The sequence below is a fragment of the Nicotiana sylvestris genome, chromosome 2 (genome assembly GCF_000393655.2).
Source record: "Nicotiana sylvestris chromosome 2, ASM39365v2, whole genome shotgun sequence".
NCBI lineage: Eukaryota > Viridiplantae > Streptophyta > Magnoliopsida > Solanales > Solanaceae > Nicotiana > Nicotiana sylvestris.
The window spans coordinates 184481224-184502398 of NC_091058.1; the positions used below are offsets into that span (position 1 = coordinate 184481224).

The 21175-nt window shown below is 37.2% G+C and overlaps 1 protein-coding gene across 8 annotated transcripts; it reads left to right on the plus strand.

Moving 5' to 3' along the window:
• Positions 1–912: 912 nt before the first annotated feature.
• Positions 913–14290, plus strand: LOC104210986 (uncharacterized). Of its 8 annotated transcripts, none has more exons than XM_070168372.1 (5): positions 913–1161; positions 1712–2334; positions 2481–2572; positions 5734–5812; positions 5916–6653. In XM_070168372.1, the coding sequence occupies exons 1-5, from the start codon at positions 1083–1085 to the stop codon at positions 5958–5960; spliced, it is 918 nt and encodes a 305-aa protein (XP_070024473.1). In that variant the 5' UTR covers positions 913–1082; the 3' UTR covers positions 5961–6653. The 8 variants fall into 8 exon arrangements, with proteins under 8 accessions (XP_070024473.1, XP_070024474.1, XP_070024475.1 ...); XM_070168373.1 differs by having other exon boundaries at positions 5799–5812; XM_070168374.1 differs by lacking the exons at positions 5734–5812; positions 5916–6653 and adding an exon at positions 14205–14290.
• The last annotated feature ends 6885 nt before the right edge of the window (positions 14291–21175 follow it).

Genomic DNA, 21175 nt, shown 5'->3' on the forward strand with positions numbered 1-21175 from the left:
CCCTTTTGTAAAATTCGTAAACTCTCTGAGTTTATGTTGTGACTAGGTTTAGTCATAAGTTAAAGTCTTTGTAACTAGATAGTGACAAAGTGGCTTGTGATAAGAGTATCACAAGTTAGTTACAGTCTTTGTAACTAGAGAGTGACAAAGTGGCTTGTGGTGAGAGTACCACAAGTTAGTTGAGTTGAATTCTATGTAATTGAGTCATTACAAAGTGACTTGTAACGGGTGTTTAAAAGTTAGTGAAGTTGAAAGCCTGCAGGTGTAGGTTGTGGTTTTTGTCCCTTTAAGTTGGGATTTTTCCACATAAAAATCCTGTGTCTCATTTATTTACAACTTTATTAGCATTCTCAACATAACATCATAGAGGACCAACTATTCTACTGATTGGTGGACTTATACAAACTAACACCGTTATTTTTGTTTAAATTGGTTAAAACATCAAAACTTTTCGAATAAAGATTTCCACCAAAACACACTCTCATGATGTTTTAATGGAAAATAATTAGATCTTGCTACTCCAGTTTCCACCATATATGAACTTTAACTTTGACTTTTTAAAACAAAAAGAAAAAACTCTATCCCCCAACCCCCAAAAAAAAGAAGATAAAATAAAAATAGTACTCTCTAAATTTCAATTTATGTGAATCAATTTTGACCACATAATTTAAGAAAAATGAGAACGTTTGAACTTATGATTTAAAATAAAGCAAATCATATATATATTGTGTCTCTATAAATTATTATGTAAAAATAATTTTCAAATATAAAAAGATCATTATTTTAGACATGAACTAAAAAGAAAATAAGAACAATCAAAATTAAAACGGTGGGAGTATGTACGGACATATAATTAAATTAAAAGCAAAAAAGTGAGAGTAACACGAACAATATTCACGGAAAAGTGACGCCCCTCGTGAAATAGCCATAGGGGTGAGCCAATCCCCATCTTCCTCCCACAATCTGCCAGTCCTTTTTAAGTATTACTCCCACCATTTTCAGCTCCCACAAAGCAAAGTTACAGAATTAAATAGAATCAGAGAACAAGAGAGGGTCCAGACCATTAGAATCGAACAATCATCATGCCATCAGGTGCCAAGAAGCGTAAAGCTGCCAAGAAAAAGAAGGAATTGCAAGCAAAGGACCCTTCCAACTCTCATGGTACTTCCTTTAAATAGTACTTCTTCTTTTTTAAAATCTTTTTCATCAGCTTGTGGTTAGTTTTACTTAAATCATTGAGCAGTCTGTTACAGTTGTCAAGTGAATCTTACTCGTCTAGACTGAAGTAAATGTGATACTGTGCTTACGCTCTGTTAGTCCAATCTGGACACACCAATATGCCACTTTGTATCAATTTCTCACCTTTAAGAACTTTACAGCTTTGACTTGTCTCTCAATTGCTTTGTTATATGCTCTTGTATCGCTTACTTTAGTATATGTTTTTCCGTACTCATGTGTCTCGCAGTTATTCTCCAATTCATTGTCTTTTTAGTTTGGACGCACACATTTGTATATAAGAGTGTTTTGTGCTTGATTCATGATTGTATTGCTAAGAGTCGTTTCCAATTTCTGAAATCAATGCCAACCCATGTTAATTTCGTTATTTTCTATTTAAAGTTAGTTTTGATATGTGGGTTTATATAACTTCTGAGTGATTGTAATTCACTTGATTCCTTTCTGAATCACTGGGGGATGAACCATACTATGGTAGGAGAAGACCTAAAGCATGATGGATCCGAGAGCCTGAACATAAATATTGAGCATGTTGAATCCGGGAAAGAACCTTCTGAAAAAGGCTCACGGAGGAGTTCCAGTAGTAGTAGTAGCAGCAACTGCTGCAGTAGCAGCAGTTCGGATGAAAAACCTGCTGTTGTTGACAAGAATTTCTTGGTTGATAATGCTCCACCTGTTGAATTAGTGAAGGAACCTGATTCTTTTGCTAATGACCAAGTCGTTGAGAACCTTCCAGGAGCAGATGCTCGTAAATCAATTGTGGAAACAGCCTCTTTATCTGACACAATTCAAGTGACAACGGGTTCATCTAATACTGATAATGTGAAATCACACACTGCGGAACCGGCAATGAAGGAAAATTTGGGTTTTGTGGATGGAAAAGCCACGGTTTCAGAAGTTCTGCTGGAATTAGAGAAAAGGATTGATGAAGCAAGTGAAACATTGCATGATGGTGCTATAGCAGCTTCAGATGCAAAAGTCTCCACGTTCAAAGAAGATGAAGAGAAACTAGAACTGTCTTACAATGCTCCTACAGTTGATGCCACTGTTCATCCAGATAATGTGAAAGAGACTCCCACTCACGAATGCTATGAGCATCAGGTCTTCTACATTCTTCTCTTGCTTTTTGTTTCATTCGGTTATAAGAATGCTCCAAATTATGCATTGCAGCGTTCCAAATTGTTTATTTTTTATGTAGTGAAAATTTTGTTAACTTTTTCCCTTACATAACTATTTGCATCAGCCAGTGGCTTTGGCTCCGCGACCAGTGCAAACAACTTCCTGGAAGAATTGCTGTGGCTTATTTGAGGTTTTTGCAGGATCAAATACATAACTTTAGGTGGGAAATGATCCTTCTTTTTGATGTATTCCCTATGCAAATTCCTGTTTACCAGTGAAAGGTTTACAAGAAAAAAATATGGTGTAGCCTTTTATTAGTTGGATATATATACTTTTGGTCGTTTTGTGTCTTATACTTGATTTTGTTGATATAATCACTAGGTGTTTTTTATCTGAAAATAGTTTTTTTGCTGTGTCTTTGAACTGCTACTGTGTGGTTTCATTCATAAGGCATTTCTAAATCATTACCTGATTTATTACAAGAAGAAAAGATGATGATAAGAAAGGTTGTGCAGCCCACAGAAAGCTTCTTAATAGCTGAATATACTGCTGGTTGATTTCATTTCCTCTTGAAATTTTTTAGCAGTCTTTTATACCTCCTAAACTCAATGATTTAATAGTTCTGCACCAGCTTGAAACACACTGTTATATCTACTTATATTCCAACTATTGGTGGCAGTCCTATTATGGCTAGGGATCTTATCTTGGGTGGATTGGGGAAGCCTTAGGTCGTTCTTGCTCTGAAAAACCTTTCAAAAATGATGTAGAAATAACTAGGTGTCTCTCTCCTCGAAGTGACTTGTAAGATACGCGTTAAGTGTTACATTAGGCTAAAAATTTGACGTGGCACGTCTTGCCACATGTTGCACGGCACCCCGTGCCAAGAGGGCATTTTCAGAAACTCAAATTTTCGCCCATCTGTCCCAAATTTGGCCTGGCACGTCGTGCCACATGTCGCATGGCATGTCGTGCCAAGGTATTTTTCCCGGAACAGATTGCTGCTCTGCTACCCTTTAGTATAAAAGTAATAACTTCTTGTAAGAATGTCAGAATGATGAACGGTGAAGTTCTGGAAACGAGACACCTAGTGCTTTTATTTGATACATAGCTCAATTTACTATACATTGGGAGATATGATGCTCAATTTACTATACATTGGGAGATATGATTGCTTGAAATTAGGTCATGTGCGTCTATGTTCACTTTCTTCTCGTAAACATTTCCGTTTTGTTCCAAACTACCTCTCCTCCCTTATAGATGTCCATATGACCTTCCAAACATAAGATTTAGGTATTATACACCTTTAGAACTTTTCGAACCCCCATGTGTCTATCTTAGGGTTTGAATGATGACGTAATACTTAGCGAAAGATTTTTCGGGGCATAATGACATTTCTCCTCGACTATCAAACTTGGTTACTCCTTGAATTGAGAGTGAATGTTTAGGCCTTATGTCAAATTCTAATATCCTTTGTGTACCAAAATTTGGCAAGCTCCCCATGTTTTTCGAAAGTTCGGCAAAGTTTACTTTATAACTAGAGTTACACAAATAAATTTCACTTGCCCAAATATCACAATGCAGCATCTCTACATCCAATCACTTGATCCCACAATATACAACATCACCAAGGCATCAATATATAAATCAAGGTTATCACTCTCTCTTGTAACAACTGTCGTCCAACTATTAGGGCTGCTAGTGGAATAAACTCACCATGACTCATTAGGCAACTCTTTTTTATGCTTATAAAAGTGCTTGTGCTAATTCATAGAGTCACGTTATTTCTACTTTCATATTCCCATGTCAACATGCGCAACGTTCTTAGCCTTAGCTGTGTCGTGCTCCTTTAACCTCTCCCTCGGGGTTCATTCTCACATCATCAACTCACGCACTCACTTTCTAACTAGGACCTTTGTCCTATACATCCTATATATCTCCCTTGCTCACAAAATATGGTATTTCCGTTTGTAGTGTTACCTTTTACTCAACTAGGTCGACAGTTTGTGATTGGATTCTTGTTGTTGGAGGGTATATCGTTTCTATGTGAAAGACGTATCATAATCAACTCCTCACGAGTTTCCAACAGGTATTGAAACCTCAAAGGAAATTTCTAGTTGTTTGGGTTATTTTCCAAATCCTATAGTAAGGAAGTGTGACACACAAGAAATGGTAGAACCTTGGTCTATCAAAGTATAAGAAAGACGGTCACACTATTAAATTACCCGTGATGACGATATTTGATGCCTCTGCTCTCTGTTAGTCTGTCACGGCCCAAGCACATGGTATGTATTGTCCGCTTTGGACTTAGACCCGCAGGAATTTGTCTTTTAGGCTATGCCAAATCGAGTCCCAACAGTGCGCGTATCATGTGGATTGGTGTTGTACCTTATAAAGCTCTTCACTTTCCTCTCCCATTTCAATATGGAATTTGCCTAAGGTGACATGTGCACCCCTTCTTCAGAAGTTTGCCAAGCTTGCCAACCAAGAAGCTTGCAAGTCCTACTCGAATCGCCCTCGTTTGCCCGCCCTACATTATGGGTGTCACATTCCCCCCCCCCCCAGGACTCAGCATCCTCGCTGAGGTTTGCCCCACTATCGTCCCGATACTATATTTGTCATGACCCAAGCCCATGACACGTATTGTCCGTTTTGGGCCTAAGCCCGCAAGGAATTTTCTTTCGGGCTACGCCATATCGAGCCCCAAAAGCGCGTGTACCATGTGAACTTGTTGTGCCTTATAAAGCTCTTCATTTTCGTCTCCCATTCTGTTGTGGAATTTGCGTAAGATGACATGAGTACCCCTTCTTTAGAAGCTTGCCAGCCTAGAAGCCTGTCAGTCTTACTCAACTCGTCCTCGTTGGCCCGCCCTTCGTTATGGGCGGCACAAAGCCTAGTTGGTCCGCCATTTGCCTGAGCTCCTTTCCTACCTACACCACAACCTACTGGGTTATTAAACCGAACTGGAGGAGGTACAGTGAGAGTAGTAGCTGTAGAAGCTGCCCGAGTAGCTGTGCCTGCTCGAGTTGAAGGCAATCTCTCATATGGCGTGGATCATTGCAATGGTAGTATCCCCTTTGACCAAATCGACAAAGTCCATAATGTATTTTCTGACAAGTAGGGAATTAGGGGTAAGACTGAACTGTCCGACTCTCAGTAGGTGTACTATGCCCCTGATAAGCTTGATTTCAAGCCTGTTGATTCTGCCCGGAGGGAGACAGGTACGAAAAGGATTGAGCCATTGATTGACTCTGAGCTATGTGATTTCTATTCTTTGCTCCACCTATCTGCACGCTATTACCACCTATGGTCTTTGGCTTTTTGCTAGCCTCCCAATATTGTTTGATAATTCTGTCAAAAACCTCTATGCGTTTGACTATGTAGGGATCAAGATGGAGTACAGGGATTAAGACCGTCCACAGATCTTTTGACCCTTTCTTTTTCTGTAGGGACCAAGATGGGGGTATGCTCTGCTACCTTGTTAAACTCCATTTCATACTCCGTAACTGTCATCATACGAGGTTTTCAAATACACGCCTGAGTTCATCCTGTTGGCTGCTGGGCAGGAACCTTTCCATGAAAGCCTGTGTGAACTGTGGCCAAGAGATTGATGGTAGATTCAGACCTCTGCTCTTCTTGTAAGTTCTCAACCATCTTTCAGCTTGAGTCAACTGCTACCCAACCTGCTCAATAGCCTGAGTATCCAGACAACCTACTGAAATAAATATTTCTTCAATTTTCTCCAAAAATTGCATTCGCTGCTTTTGGGTCCATGCATGTGAAGGTGGGAGGGTGAAGCCCAGTGAAGTCTCGTGACTTAACTCTAGCTCAGGGTTGTAAATAGCGCTTGCCTCAGCGGTAATAGTGTGAGGCGATGCGATGTGATGCATGCCTCTGGCGCTATTTGCCTCTGTTGTGTGGCGATATCAAAAAGGCGAGCGCCTCTGCTTGAGTAGTGAGAGACGTTGGGTAGCGAAAGGCACCAGCAGCGATGCTTTTTTGAAAAAAGGAAAAGAAAAAGGCCGCGATTGTCGGCGATTAAAATATAAATTAGGGCTTGAGTTCGTCGACCCAGCCCCACAGCAAAGAAGCAAACAAGATTTCCTCTTTCTTCTTCAAGTTTCTTCGATCAGGACATCAGGTATGCTTCTCTTTTCTTCTTTCTTCTTCTCCTTTCTTTTCCTTCTTCAAGTTTCTACCTTTATCCATTTTCTTTCTTTCTTCTTCTTCTTTCTTTCTTTCTTTTTTCTTCTTTCTTCATTCTTCTTTCTTTCTTCTTGTTCTCCTATTTTTTTCCGCTGGGTTGTTTTCGAGCGAGCAGTGGAGAGCTTTTTAGAGCATTCTTTCTTCCTTCCTTCCTTCCTTTTTCTTCTTCTCTTATATTTTTTTTTTTTGCTCTGTTTTTCTCAATTCCATCACCGTTTTTTCGGGCAGAGGCAGACTGGCAGAGAGCTTACTTCAAACCTGAATTTTTCTCCTTTTTTCAGTTATAGAGTAGAATTAATTGCATATTGGCTCGATACTTTCTTCCTATAAAACACTTTGAAAGCTAGGTTAAGCCAGCAGTTGCAGCAAACACAGTGCCGACTTCGTTTACAATGTTGCTTCTCTTAGCTTTTCTGGTCTAGTTTTTGGTTTCACTGATGTCATGGATCAAAATCAGTCACCGGATGAAGAAGCTCGTGTATCTGCCGCAGGCTCGAAATTGTTGAAGAAGAAGCTCGTGTATTTCTTTTATGCCTTCTAGTTTTTCCTTTTACACTTATCACAAATTTATTCGTTTATTGCCACTGGCTTGTATACTACAGTCTACACGCTATTTGTTTTTTGGACTGGATATTTTTAAAGTGTTCAATATTTCAATTGGTCATATATTTAGTTAAGGTGTCTACATGAAACTTTGTGACAAGTTCGATGGGCTGTCTATGTATTCAACCTAAATAATATCAGGGGATGGTAGAAAGCCGGCTGATATCTTTATGAAGCAAGGAGTAAAGGTTACAACTGAAACTAAAGTTGAGAAAGAGGGCAGATGAGGCAGGGTATTCCGTCGGCTCTTATCCACATGATAAGAACAAAAACATCATTTTCAGTACTCTTACCGGCAGGGGGAATAACTTTATGAAAGATACCGAGAAAAATATATATATACCAAATTTTAAGTTATGAACTATTGTCAACGAAAGTGTATGGGAAAATGCTGTGATTATGGCTTACTTGGGGTAAAAGAAACTGTTATGGCTGTGCATCAAGAATTGCAAGACATCCATCGTGCAATTTACTTTGGTTCTTCAGTGATATGGTGATAATGATCATGATTCTGAGAAAGTTAGACGAGTTCAAAATCCGCCTCTATTTCTTAGTCGTTACTTGTTCTTGTTCTTGTTGTCATCTCTAATTTGGCAGTTACGAGCAGACCATTCATTTCTAGCCTTATCTTTTGTCTTTTCGGCTGTCACTACTCTCTCTATCTCGTTGCCTTCGTTTCTTCTCTTCTCTTGCACCAGAAAAAAGAGAGCCCAATACTTATACCATGGCATTCATACTTCCCTGGTTCCAGATGGATTTAGCTAGCAAGTTTTCCAGAATGTTTGATTTTCACAAACTTCCAATCTTCCATGGTCTAGATGCAACTTCTTAGAGGTTAGAGGGTTTATTCCCAGATGAAGATTCTTCAATTCTCAAGTAAAGAAGGTTATTATCAGTCTTTCTTTTTCAAGGGTTAAGGGGATCAAACTGTTAGGGACCGCATGCTTGTTACTTCCAAAACTTATGTCGATATTTGATGATTGATCTATTTTAGAATCTTAAAAAATTTCTGCTCCAAAGGCTGATAAGTTCGAATTTGAACCCTGTGACATTGTTCTTCCAACTTGTTAGGCTGTTCTTGTTAGAAAAATAATAAACAAAATTGGCTTTGAGGCGTGAAAATGGACTGTCCTTAAAGAGTTATCGCCTGTATATTAATTTAGGGAAAATACAAAACGATTCTATTCAGGATACAACAAAGCCTGCAGTAACACTTGTGATTTTCTATCTCCACTTCGTTGGAATTCTTGTGTATTTATAGGCAACCAATAGACCCTTTCAGAAAAGATGTCTTGTTTCACAAACAGACACGACTATTTATTCGAATTTTGAATTTAAAATTCAAATAAATAATTAACTCTAGGATCTTGTGCCTGTTGAGTTAATCTCGTGCCTGTTGAGTCAGTCTCGTGCCTGTTGAGACAATCTCGTGCCTGTTGAGTCAGTCTCGTGCCTGTTGAGACAATCTCGTGCCTGTTATGTGCTATTTCATAATGATCAGTTCCGAGGCTAACAGGCACGGTACGAGTAAGGTCGGTCCCGGGAGTGTTTCACATGACAGGCACGGAACTTCTTTCTTCCCGATGTGGGAAGAATCCAACTTCCAACTTGCCAATAACAAACTATCTTACAATCCCCCACTAGTTTGTTATTTCACTTCATAACACTTGTGAATAATTGAAAGTATCTTTTACAGATTTGAACTTTCCTTTAGTGTAAGTATATTAAAGTTTTGACGAAGTTAATGGTATCTTAAGATTTGAACCACAAATCCTTGTGCCAAAACCGAAAATACCACACACACAGCGTTATCTAGTAGCTTAGAAAATCCAGTATTCGCTTTAGCACGTTTACGGCCATGTGCTCATCCTGAATTCATGAATATTTACAAGATCAACCCTTTAAATCTTGCTAGAAGCGGCACCACTTCAATATTCATATAGGTGGAATTAGTTACTATGTCCCTGTTACTCCAGACATTAATAATTCCATTAAGATTAATCAACCTCTTCATGTAACAGTATGCACTTTGGAGTTTGTCTTTATGCCCCTGTTATAACAAGCATTTAACAACTCCTTAACTCCTCATATAACAGTAAGTAGTACAATAGAATTAGGGCTCCTAAAGAGGAGATCAGTGCTTAAACAATACAAGTAACTTGTTATTACCCATTGAACTTATATTGTTAGAGTGTATACTAACTCAAAGTGGGGTTCCCATTCCTTGTATTTAATTTAAGGGTCTCAGCCCCATCCCTCCACAAGTTTGTTGTACTACATCTCTACCTAATGGCTTCGTAAGTGGATCAGCCAAATTCTTATTTGATCTCACATATATTATAGCTATAGCTCCATTTGTAATTAATTCTCTTATATAAGCATGTCTCAAGCTTATATGTCTCGATTTCCCATTATATATTTTATTGTGAGCAACACACATTGTAGTCTCACTATCACAGAATATGGAAATGGCTGGCATAGGTTGTGGCCACAACTTTATATCAAGTAACATATTCCTCAGCCATTCTGCTTCTTTTCCAGCAGCTGCTAATGCAATAAATTCAGATTCCATAGTAGAATGGGAAATACATGTTTGTTTCTTGGATGCCCAACTAATGGCTCCACCGCCTAGAGTAAATATCCATCCTGATGTGGATTTATTATCATTAACACTTGTAATCCAACTTGCATCAGAATATCCCTCTAATACATTAGGAAAACCATTATAGCAAATGCCTAAGTGCTTTGTATATTTTAAATATCCAAGTACTCTACTTATTGCTTTCCAATGATCATTACCTGGATTACTGGTAAACCTTGAAAGTTTACAAACAGCAAATGCAATGTCGGGTCTAGTGCAATGCATTGCATACATCATACTACCTATCGCACTTGCATACTCCAACTGTGCTACTGCTCTTCCAGTATTTGCAGTTAGCTTAACACTAGAATCATAAGGAGTATTATACCCCTTTATTCCTAAATGACTGAATTTAGTAAGGATTTTATCTATATAATGTGCTTGTGACAAAGTCACTTGCTTGTTATCTCTTTTGACCTTGATTCCCAAAATAGTATCAACTTCATTTAAATCCTTCATTTTAAAAACTGAGGTTAGATACTTCTTGGTCTCGGTAATTCCTTGTAGATTCGTACCAAAAATCAGCATGTCATCGACATATAAACAAATTATTACTCCATATTCTTTTGTAAATTTAGAGTAAATGCACTTGTCTGCATTATTATGTACGAATCCGGTTGATAGTATTACACTATCAAATCTTTCATGCCACTGTTTAGGCGCTTGTTTAAGACCATAAAGAGACTTTATCAATTTACAAACTTTCTTCTCGTTTCCCGGAAGAACAAAACCTTCAGGTTGTTGCATATATATTTCTTCACTAAGGTTCCCATTTAAAAAGGCTGTTTTAACATCCATTTGATGTACGTAAAGATCATAGATAGAGGCCAAGGATAAAAGGACTCTAATGGATGTTATTCTTGCAACAGGAGCATATGTATCAAAATAGTCTATGCCTTCCTTTTGAGTGAAACCTTTTGCAACTAATCTTGCTTTGAAGGTTTGGACAGAACCATCTGTATTGTACTTTCTCCTAAAGACCCACTTACAACCTATAGGTTTTGATCCAAGAGGAAGATCAACCAAAACCCAAGTGTTGTTGGATATAATTGAGTCCATTTCATCATTAATGGCCTCTTTCCAAAAGGCAGCGTCTCTAGAAGACATTGCTTCTTGAAACGTCTTTGGGTCTTCTTCAACATTTAATATAATAGGAATTTGATTACAAACGTTTGTCCTATCTCCTTCAACAAGAAATACTATAGATTGTGAAGAAATAAAATCAGAACCAAGATGTTTTTCTTTTCTTATTCTTTGGCTTTTCCTTGGTTCTATCTGCATATCATCACTTCTTTCCTTAGTTTTAATAATTTCAGAAAGCGACAATTTATTAGCATCAATACGTTTTCCATTTATTTCAGTCATTTCATCAACATTGTCATTTATAAATCTATTTTCAATAAATTCAACATGTATAGATTCTATAATGACATTAGATTCTAGATCTAGCAGTCTATAAGCTTTGGAGTGTTGTGCATATCCTACAAAAACACTTTTAATTCCTCTAGGACCCAATTTTGTTCTTTGATGGTCAGGTACTCTATAATAGGATATACACCCCCACACTTTAAAATAATTTAAATTTGGTTTTCTACCATTCCAAAGCTCATAAGGCGAAATATGCATACTCTTTGAAGGCACTCTATTTAAAATATAACATGCAGTTAGTAGTGCTTCACCCCATAAATTATGTGGCAAATGTGCATTAAGTAACATAGCATTAACCATATCCACCAAAGTTCTATTTTTCCTTTCCGCTAACCCATTTTGTTGAGGAGTATAAGGGGCACTCATTTGATGTATTAGGCCATGCTCTTCACAGAACTTATTAAATTCGTTAGGAAAATATTCTCCGCCTCTATCACTTCGAATAATTTTAATTTTCCTACTCCTTTGATTTTCCACAACAGACTTGTATTCTTTAAACTTTTGAAAAGCTTCGTCCTTAGTTCTAAGTAGGTAAACATATGTAAATCTAGAGAAGTCGTCTATAAAAGTAATAAAATATCTTTTGCCTCCTCTAGTTAATTCTCCATTTAATTCACACAAGTCTGAATGTATTAAATCTAATAGTTCTGTGGATCTTTCAACTTTACGAAATGGTTTCTTTGTCATCTTTGCTTGTATGCAAATTTCACATTTTATATGTTGAGTTTTACATGAGATATAACCATTTTTGGACATATAATTCAAGGAGCCAAAATTTAAATGTCCTAGTCTAGCATGCCATAAACAAGAATCAGACTCAACGATGTAAGCAGAAACATAATTTATTTCATTAATACTCAATTTGAACATGCCGTTACAGTTATAGCCTTTTCCAACAAAAACACCATTCTTAGACACTATTACATGATCAGACTCAATAACTATCTTGAAGCCTTTCTTTGACAGCAAAGCAGCGGACATTAAGTTTTTCTTCATATCAGGAACATGATACACATTCAGTAACGTCAACTTCTGGCCAGATGTGAAGTTAATCTCAATACTTCCTTTTCCAGCAACATCTGCCGCAACATGGTTTCCCATCAAGACTTGTTCAGAATCCTGCACTTCTGCATATGTCTTGAACATCTTCTTGTCATAACAGACATGAATAGTAGCACCCGAATCTAGCCACCAGTCTTGAGTATTTGTAGCAGCGGTAGCCACATTCAACTCTGTGACCATACCAATTTGCATTGCGGAAACCATGACAACCAGTCCTTGGGCAGAATTTTCCACTACGTTTGCCTTTTCAAAATTTTTAGATTTTTTAATCTTTCTAGACTTTTCGGTATTGCCTGCATTGAAATTTATTCCTGCCTTTCTATATCTGCAGTCCCGAATCATATGGCCTTTCTTTCCACAATGATGACAACTAAAGTTCTTTCTCTTTTTAAAAGAAGACTTTTTGGAAACTTTCAGATGTTTGTTCCCACTTCCTGAATCATTCTGACTGACAAAATTGACTGCGGAACTCGAAGGCTGATTAATAGCATCACGAGCACGAGTCTCACTTTCAATTTGAATGTGAGTACGAAATTGTTCCACAGTCATTTTATCCATAGAATGTAGGATTTTCTTTCTATAGTCATTCCACGAGGAAGGCAATTTCGAAGGAATAGCACCTATTTGAAGTGCATCAGGAATTTTAACTTCAAGATCACTTAGTTTTGATACTAAGATTTGCAGTTCATGAATCTGATCCATTATAGGCCTAGTTTCAAATATTTTAAATTCAAAGTACTGCAGAGCCAGGAATTTGTCAATACCTTGTTTTTCATTCTGGTATGCAGTTTGTAGAGCAGTCCAAATCTCTCTTGGTGACTTCAGATTGCAGTAAAGATCATAGAGTCGATCTGTCAAAGTATTCAGAATATGGCCGCGACACAACAGTTCATCATGTTCTCGTTTCTTCCTTTCTTCCTTGACTACGTCAGAATCTTCTGCTGTGGGCTCAGGCATCGGAGGCAAGGCAGAATCAAGAACAATAGTAGATATTGAGAGCGGACAACAAGAATATCATCTTGTCTCTCCAACGGGTAAAGTTTGTTCCATCAAAGCGATCAAGTTTGATGAACTCCTTCGGATTCTCAACAACAGACATCAATTTCTCCATAGCAGTATAACTCTTTAAGATTGTTAGAAAAATAATAAACAAAATTGGCTTTGAGGCGTGAAAATGGATTGTCCTTAAAGAGTTATCGCCTGTATATTAATTTAGGGAAAATACAAAACGATTCTCTTCAGGATACAACAAAGCCTGCAGTAACACTTGTGATTTTCTATCTCCACTTCGTTGGAATTCTTGTGTATTTATAGGCAACCAATAGACTCTTTCAGAAAAGATGTCCTGTTTCACAAACAGACACGACTATTTATTCGAATTTTGAATTTAAAATTCAAATAAATAATTAACTCTAGGATCTCGTGCCTGTTGAGTTAATCTCATGCCTGTTGAGTCAGTCTCGTGCCTGTTGAGACAATCTCGTGCCTGTTGAGTCAATCTCGTGCCTGTTGAGACAATCTCGTGCCTGTTGAGACAATCTCGTGCCTGTTATGTGCTATTTCATAATGATCAGTTCCGAGGCTAACAAACACGGTACGAGTAAGATCGGTCCCGGGAGTGTTTCACATGACAGACACGGAACTTCTTTCTTCCGATGTAGGAAGAATCCAACTTCCAACTTGCCAATAACAAACTATCTTACAGTTCTTGGTAAGGATGTTGAGGTTATCGGGTGCATCTTCCTGTTTCTGTGCATGACTTTTTCCATTCATCTCGGAAGGCCTAATGACTGTTTTATTGAGTTTGTATACTTTTTATCTTGCAATTCAGAATAATCTCTCTCACTAAGCATTTTAATGCATGATCCTTATAATTCTAATCAATATAATTCTAATCAATTCTTTTTTGATGCAGAAAGAAAGCATGAAATTGCTTGAGTCAATAATCAACATTTGGTGGCATCTGGTGGATCATGGAAGTTATACAGTAGTCTTCTTCTTCTTTGAATTATGGGCGACAACCGTAGCTACACAATTATATATTCAATAATCCTTGTTTTGTTTGAAAAACAGCTAAGAACTCCTTACTCGTGTACTCATCGTGGTTTAGAACGTGATTAGGCAAAGACATTCACATCTTATGGGTTCTTCACCAAGTCAAATGCGTGTTCAAATATACGATAATTAGCTTTGTGGAAAGACTTGTCAAATTTGAACAGATTGTTTGCTCCCAGGTATTCTTTTTCAGCCATGTTATGCTATATCTTTTGATTTTGAGAGATTTCTATCGTGTGTGCAGTGACATCATGTTCCATAGAGTTGCGGTACCAATTGAGCGAATGATTAAGAATGCTTCCATTGTTTTCTTCAAATGGATGAAAAACAATTAAAAAGGGGAATCTACGACTGGCATTTTCCATAAGTATGCAAAGAATTAACAACCATATACAAGTGTCTCCTGGGACTGGCATAAAATCAACTTTAATTAATGTACTTATTAGTCTGGCTTTTTCCAGGCAAAACTGCACGGGAGAACATTATTGTAAGTTATATGTTGAGAGGCATAAATAGATTGTGAACTAAGAAATTTAATCTTAGTACTTTAAAATCAAAGTGAGAATATGTATTAAATGATAAAAGTGTATATCAAAACACATGTTTTGCGTTTATTTATTTGGTGTAACCGCGTCAACACCAAATGTATTTACCGTTTTCATAGAAGAATATGAAACATGGCAAGGATTGTAAGACTCTAGGCGATGGTGGCAGGCTGGCAGCAGAAGCAGCAGCTGATGAACTGCCCATATTCCAATGGCGAATGTGATTGAATCAGAGAGGACTGAGGCAACGCCCCAATCAAAGCAAAGACTACAAAAGAATCCAGTGGCAGCATTGCCCATTGGGAAGTATATTGGAGAGAAGTGTTGCTGAAGATTAAATCCTGTACCTGTTAAGAACCACTGACACACACAAACTTTTAATGATAGATAGAACATTTTTAGTAAACAGATATATAGTCTGTGCACAATGGCCTCGTTTCATAGGCCTAGAGTAGGGTGTTATAACGAAGATAGTGTTGACAATGTAATTAAGTAACTAAAAGATTGTCAAGCGCAGGTTTTTAAACTTTTAGATGAGGCGGTGATATAATTCAACATGATACCAGCGATGCATATAGAGTTCATGAGCTTCATCTTATAGCCACCGATCATCAAAAGAATCTACACATGTTTGGCCTATGTAACTAAAGGTGTGTCCTCTCTAACAATTTAATTAAGCTTTTAAATGAGAAAGTTTCACAAGTCTAACAGATAGAAGATCTAGGAATTAAGGGGTGTCAAGGGGTTGCTAGGTGTGGCAAGGATTGGTTAGGGGTCATGAAGCCATGAAACCGAATATTGGACTGTTGATGACCAACATTTACCCATGATGAAACCATGGTCAATGGCAAAATTCATGGCCCAACAACCAATGCCTAAAACAATGACATGCATGCAGAAATTAAGGATCAAAAGCAAAAATATAACAAGTTTCAGCTGCCCATTAGCCATTTTTTGGATCTAAAAAATGTACAATAAAGAAGAAACCTCTTAATGTAGAAATGGGATTTCAGAGGATTTTCTGCATATATTCATGTGTTCCATGTAAGTTTCTGTGGTTCTTATAAATCTTCCGTATTAAAGAAGGTTTGGTCCTTTTCTTGTAAGGTTATGCGTGTTAAAGGGCTCTGTGGGGTTGTAAAGGCATTCTTTTTTTTTTTTTGGTTGAAAAGATAAGCATATTATAGATACTTAAACATGTACATAAGAGTTTGTGGGATGCATAACTTGCATCAGATGAGCACAACTAGAACTAGCTACATTAGCTACTACATTACTATTACTACTAACAACATCACTACTGCTGGTACTACTAGTAATTAACATAGAGCTTGATTTACGTAGTCATTTCTTAGCATTCCTGCCTGATCCTGCTGGTAAAAAGGTGTGACAAAAGGAGGAGGACTTGAAAAAAGTACACAACGAGCCTCCACATTTACTGCTTCATGTTTAGCTAGACAATCTGCAACATAATTTTGTTCCCTGAAGATGCTTTGTATTTTTGGATCATCAAACTGATGGAATAATAACCTACAATCATTGATTAAATTAGTATATTTGACAGTCGGTGTGGTAAGCTTTCCAAGTATTGCAGTAGCATCTGTTTCAATGATCAGTGGTGTGAGTTGGTGCTGAACAGCTAATTTTAGCCCCATTATAAGTGCTAGCAATTCTGTCTGAATACTGGAGCCATGTTGTGCGCGTCCTACAAAACCTAGAATCCATTTGCACTGCTGATTCCTAAAACACCCACCTATAGATGTTGAACCGTCTATATTTAACTCGAAACCCTGGCCAGCAGGTGGATGCCATTTAATATAGAAAGACAATAGTGAAGTATTACTGTTCGTAGGATTTGTGAGGTAATAATATTCAGCAGCCTGTTTGTAGAGCAAAGGAACACTTGATTTAAGAAATTTATGTTCAAAGAAATTTTTATTTCTTATAGACCATAACTGCCACAAAGCAAAAGGTAAAATTATGGAAAAAGGAATGCACTTATAGGATGGCAAAATCTGCTTATGTATGAAAGTGTGCCACCAAGCAGTATGGTTAATAGGTGCTGACCCCACCATATAAGTAGTATTTACCTTAAGAGCAGCCCAAAGTGCAGTAGCATTAGGACATTCCATAAAAGTATGATGTATAGTCTCAGGTGCCAGGTAAAGGTATTAAACGGGCCGGGTCAGCCCGGTTCCGGACCGGCCCAGACCGGTTTAACCCGGAACTGGCCCAGACAGATTAGATGGGGCTGGGCTGGGCTGGCTAGGTGGGGTATAAGGGGTTGGTCCGTGTAGATTTTTAAAATGGGTAACCGGACCGGTTGAACCCGGTCTAGTGAACAGTAACCCTTACCGGGTTAACCGGCCCGGTACAACGGTCAATTTTTTTTTTTTTTAAATTTTCAAATTATGTGGGGCCCATTGACCGTTGGCAACGGTCAGACCTAGAAATTGGTCCGTTGGCCAACGGCAGGTTTGCAAAAATAGCCTTTTATTTTTAAAATTTTAACCCTTTTTCGATTTACAAAATTAACCTTCTCTAAAACTATAAATACCCCCCCCCTCTTCTTTATTTCTTCACTCAACTCTCATTCCTCAATCTCAATTTCTCCCATTCTCTCATTCTCCAATTTTTAAGACTTCAAGTCTCCAATTTAATTTTATTTGGCTCTCTTTTCTTGAATTTAATTTATCGAGTTTTGTCATTCGGAATTTGAACTTTGAACTTTGAACAATTGAAGTTCAAAATTTAAATACTTGTTTGACGTTTGTTCGTGGTAACATCAGAATTGCCTAATCAAGTGCTCAATTTATTGGCGAATTCGGTGCACTCCCTCCAACTCTTCTCTCTTATTTACTATTTTAATTGCATATTTAATTTTAGCTTATACTTTAATTTTTACAATATGTTTAATGCTGCTAAAAGAACGTGTAAAAGAGTTACTGGTAGGGGAAATAAAAAAAAGAGATAGTCTTTCAGCATCTAGTAGTAATAGTAATAACCCATTATCATTTACACATGTTTCCGAATCATCGCATAATGATAATTTGGATATAGATTATGAACAATTACAAGAAGATTTTGGAATAGAAGATAATGAAATAGGAATGGAAGATGAGATACTAGCTACACCTACTAGTGTTGGAGTTGGTAGTGTTGGGGTTGCTACAAGGGGTGGTGGTCGTGGCACTAAAAGTAGACCACCTGTGGCTCCGACTACTAATCGTAGAAAAAGAAGTAAGGTTTGGAATTTTTTTGAAATAATAGAAGGTACTGATAGAGTTAAATGCAAACTTTGTAAAGGTGATTTTAAACATTTGACTGGAGGAAATTTAGGGGGGACTGGGACGCTTAGTAGACATATGAGAACTGAGCATCCCATAGAATGGGGCGCTGATGGTGATGGAAATCAAACAACTCTTAACCCTACTACTGGAGGTCTAGTGAAATATGATAAAATGAAGGATCGTGAGGAGTTAGCAAAAATAATTGCTTTGGGTTGTCTACCTTTTTCTTTTGCTTCTTCATCATATCTTATTATGTATATTCAAAGGATTTACAATCCTTTATTTAAAGGTATCCCTAGAAGTACTTGTAGAGCTGATATCTTTAGACTTCATGGACAATATCAAACATACATACGTTATTTGTTTAGCCACCTTCCTTGTAGAGTTTCTCTAACTTCTGATATTGGCCATGCTGTTAATGGAAATGATTATTTGACAATTACATGTCATTGGATAGATGATACTACTTGTATGCAAAAACGTATTATCGCTTTTAGATATGATGAAAATCAGAGTCATACTGCTGCGTTTATAAGTAGTACTATTTGTGAAGTTGTTGAATTTTATAATCTAAATCAAAAAGTATTGTGTATGTCTTTTGATAATGCTTCTAACAATAATGCCACAATTTCAATATTAAAACTGCATTTGCAACCACCTCTTGAGGAAATTTTTCATATTAGGTGTGCATGTCATGTTTATAATTTAATTGTTAAAAGGGGCCTTGATTTATTTTCGACTGAGATTACTCATGTTAGAAGAGCAGTTGGTGTTATTCAAGGAAATAATAGACAATCTAGAATAAAGGAATTTAAGAATAAGTGTGTCCAGTATAACCTTAAACCCAGATTCATGCCAGACGAAATTGTTACTAGATGGAATTATACATATATATTTTTAAAATGTTGCTACAAATATAGATTCCCAATAACTGAAGTTGCTAATGCGCATTGTACTGATCCAAACCGTATGCTAACAAGTGGTACTTGGGAGGTCATTAATGATGTTGTTAAATTTTTACATAAATTTTATACAGCTACTATTGAGTTTTTTGGAGCATATTACCCAACTGTTACTATGGCTTTAATACATATAGCTGAAATTTCTTTTCTACTCTTTGAATTTAAGAAGAAAGAAAAATATAGGGATGTTGTTGAAAAAATGCAAGAAAATTCAAAAAATGTTTCTTTCCAATTCCTCCGATTTACTTAATTGGTGCTGTTTTAAATCCTTCTATTAAGATGTCTGATTGTCACCAATTAATGAATGCTTTATATACTTATATGGAGATTGGACCAACTGAAACCCCAGATTTATATACTTGTATGAACAAGCTAAATGAATATTTACAACAATTATATAATTATTATGCAAATGTAATTGATGATGCTGCTCTTACTGTAGGCAATGTTAATCCAACTATGCATTGTACCACCTCTGCTACTGTGGATGATGAAGAAGGACTTGATAGTTTTAATATTTTTTCTACATTTTCTAACACTCAAACCAGTAGCAGGAACATTGATGAACTTCAATTCTACTTGCAGAAGCAAAAAGAGCCTCGCACAAAGGAATTTTCACCGTTGGGATGGTGGCATGAGAATGGAAAGCAATTTCCTGTTCTTTTCGCTATGGCTCGGGACGTGCTGAATGTTCCAATTTCTACTGTTGCATCAGAGAGTGCATTTAGCCAAGCAAGACAATAACTTGGAGACACCCGCCACTCATTGGGAAGCAATGCTTTGGAAGTTTTAGTATGTTTCAGAGATTGGATTAGATCGGAACGAAGAAATCAAGGACGTGAAGATGTTGATAGCCCAGAAGACGAGGAACTTGGAGATATATTAACACATGGTAACCCATCCGAATTTAACACTCCAGAAGAAGGTCAATCGGTTCATATTGACTATGATGAACTTACTAAGGCAATGCAAAACCTTTGAATTTATTATTTTACTTGTTGAAAAAAATGTAAACTTTTAAATTTGTAAGTTTGAAACTTTGAAATTTGAATTAAGAAATAAAAGTAGCACTTGCAATAAGTGCATTTTTTCCCCATCTCCCTTGTATTCTTTATATTAATACTTTCTAATGCACTTATTGCACTTATTACAATATTTATACAAAATTCCAAAATAAATAAATAAATTAAAATTACACTAAACCTGTCCCTGCCCGACCCTCTTAACCTGTAACCCGTACGGTTCAGTTTTTACTCGGATGAACCCGAACCCGTTAAACCCGTTAAGAACCAACCCGGAACCGGCCCAGACCATAACCCGTACGGGTCCAGAAAATGGAGGCCCTGACCGGCCCGGTTAGCCCGTTAAACACCGTTAGTGCCAGGTGACATTGTGAACACAAAGGTGAATTGATAATTTGTAACCTATGCAAATATGCAGCTGTAGGAAGCCTGTCATGACATAGTAACCATAAAGAAGGAAATCTTGGGTAGTATTATGAGTTTCCAAATCCATTTATAGTGTATGACCTCATTTGTAGTGGAAAGATTAAGGGCATGTGCAAGAGTATAATACATAAATTTAACAGAGAACAACCCATCCGGTGTAATTGCCCAATAAAGCTGGTCATAATTAACGGGCACCATTGGCATATAAGCATCCGTGATTGGAACTTCTAAGTGAGAAGGTAATACAAAAGGCAAAAGATGTAAGTGCCACTTATGATTAAAATAGTAAGCAGACACATTTTTGCTGTCCTCACCTTTGGGTAGGGTTCCATATATATAATTACGAACCAGAGAATTATACGATATCCATGGTTCAGTCCAGAAATTTACGTGTTTACCATCAGTCAGGTTCCATTTATAACCTAATCTACAACTGGACCAACCCTTAGTAATGTTTGACCAAGTTCTTGAAACATTCATTTACTTGCATTAGAAGGCTTAAGATAACTATGGAGTAATACTTGTGACCATATTTGAGTAGGGTTTTGAAACAGCCTCCAAGCAAGACTAGAATGCAAAGCTTGAT

What these genes read in the sequence shown, in the direction of transcription:
- LOC104210986 (XM_009759971.2), top strand. Translation starts at nt 1,083, where the DNA reads ATGCCATCAGGTGCCAAGAAGCGTAAAGCTGCCAAGAAAAAGAAGGAA. An exon ending in GGACCCTTCCAACTCTCATG is followed by an intron (nt 1,162 to 1,711) that starts GTACTTCCTTTA and finishes ATACTATGGTAG; the next exon opens with GAGAAGACCTAAAGCATGAT. An exon ending in ACGAATGCTATGAGCATCAG is followed by an intron (nt 2,335 to 2,480) that starts GTCTTCTACATT and finishes TGCATCAGCCAG; the next exon opens with TGGCTTTGGCTCCGCGACCA.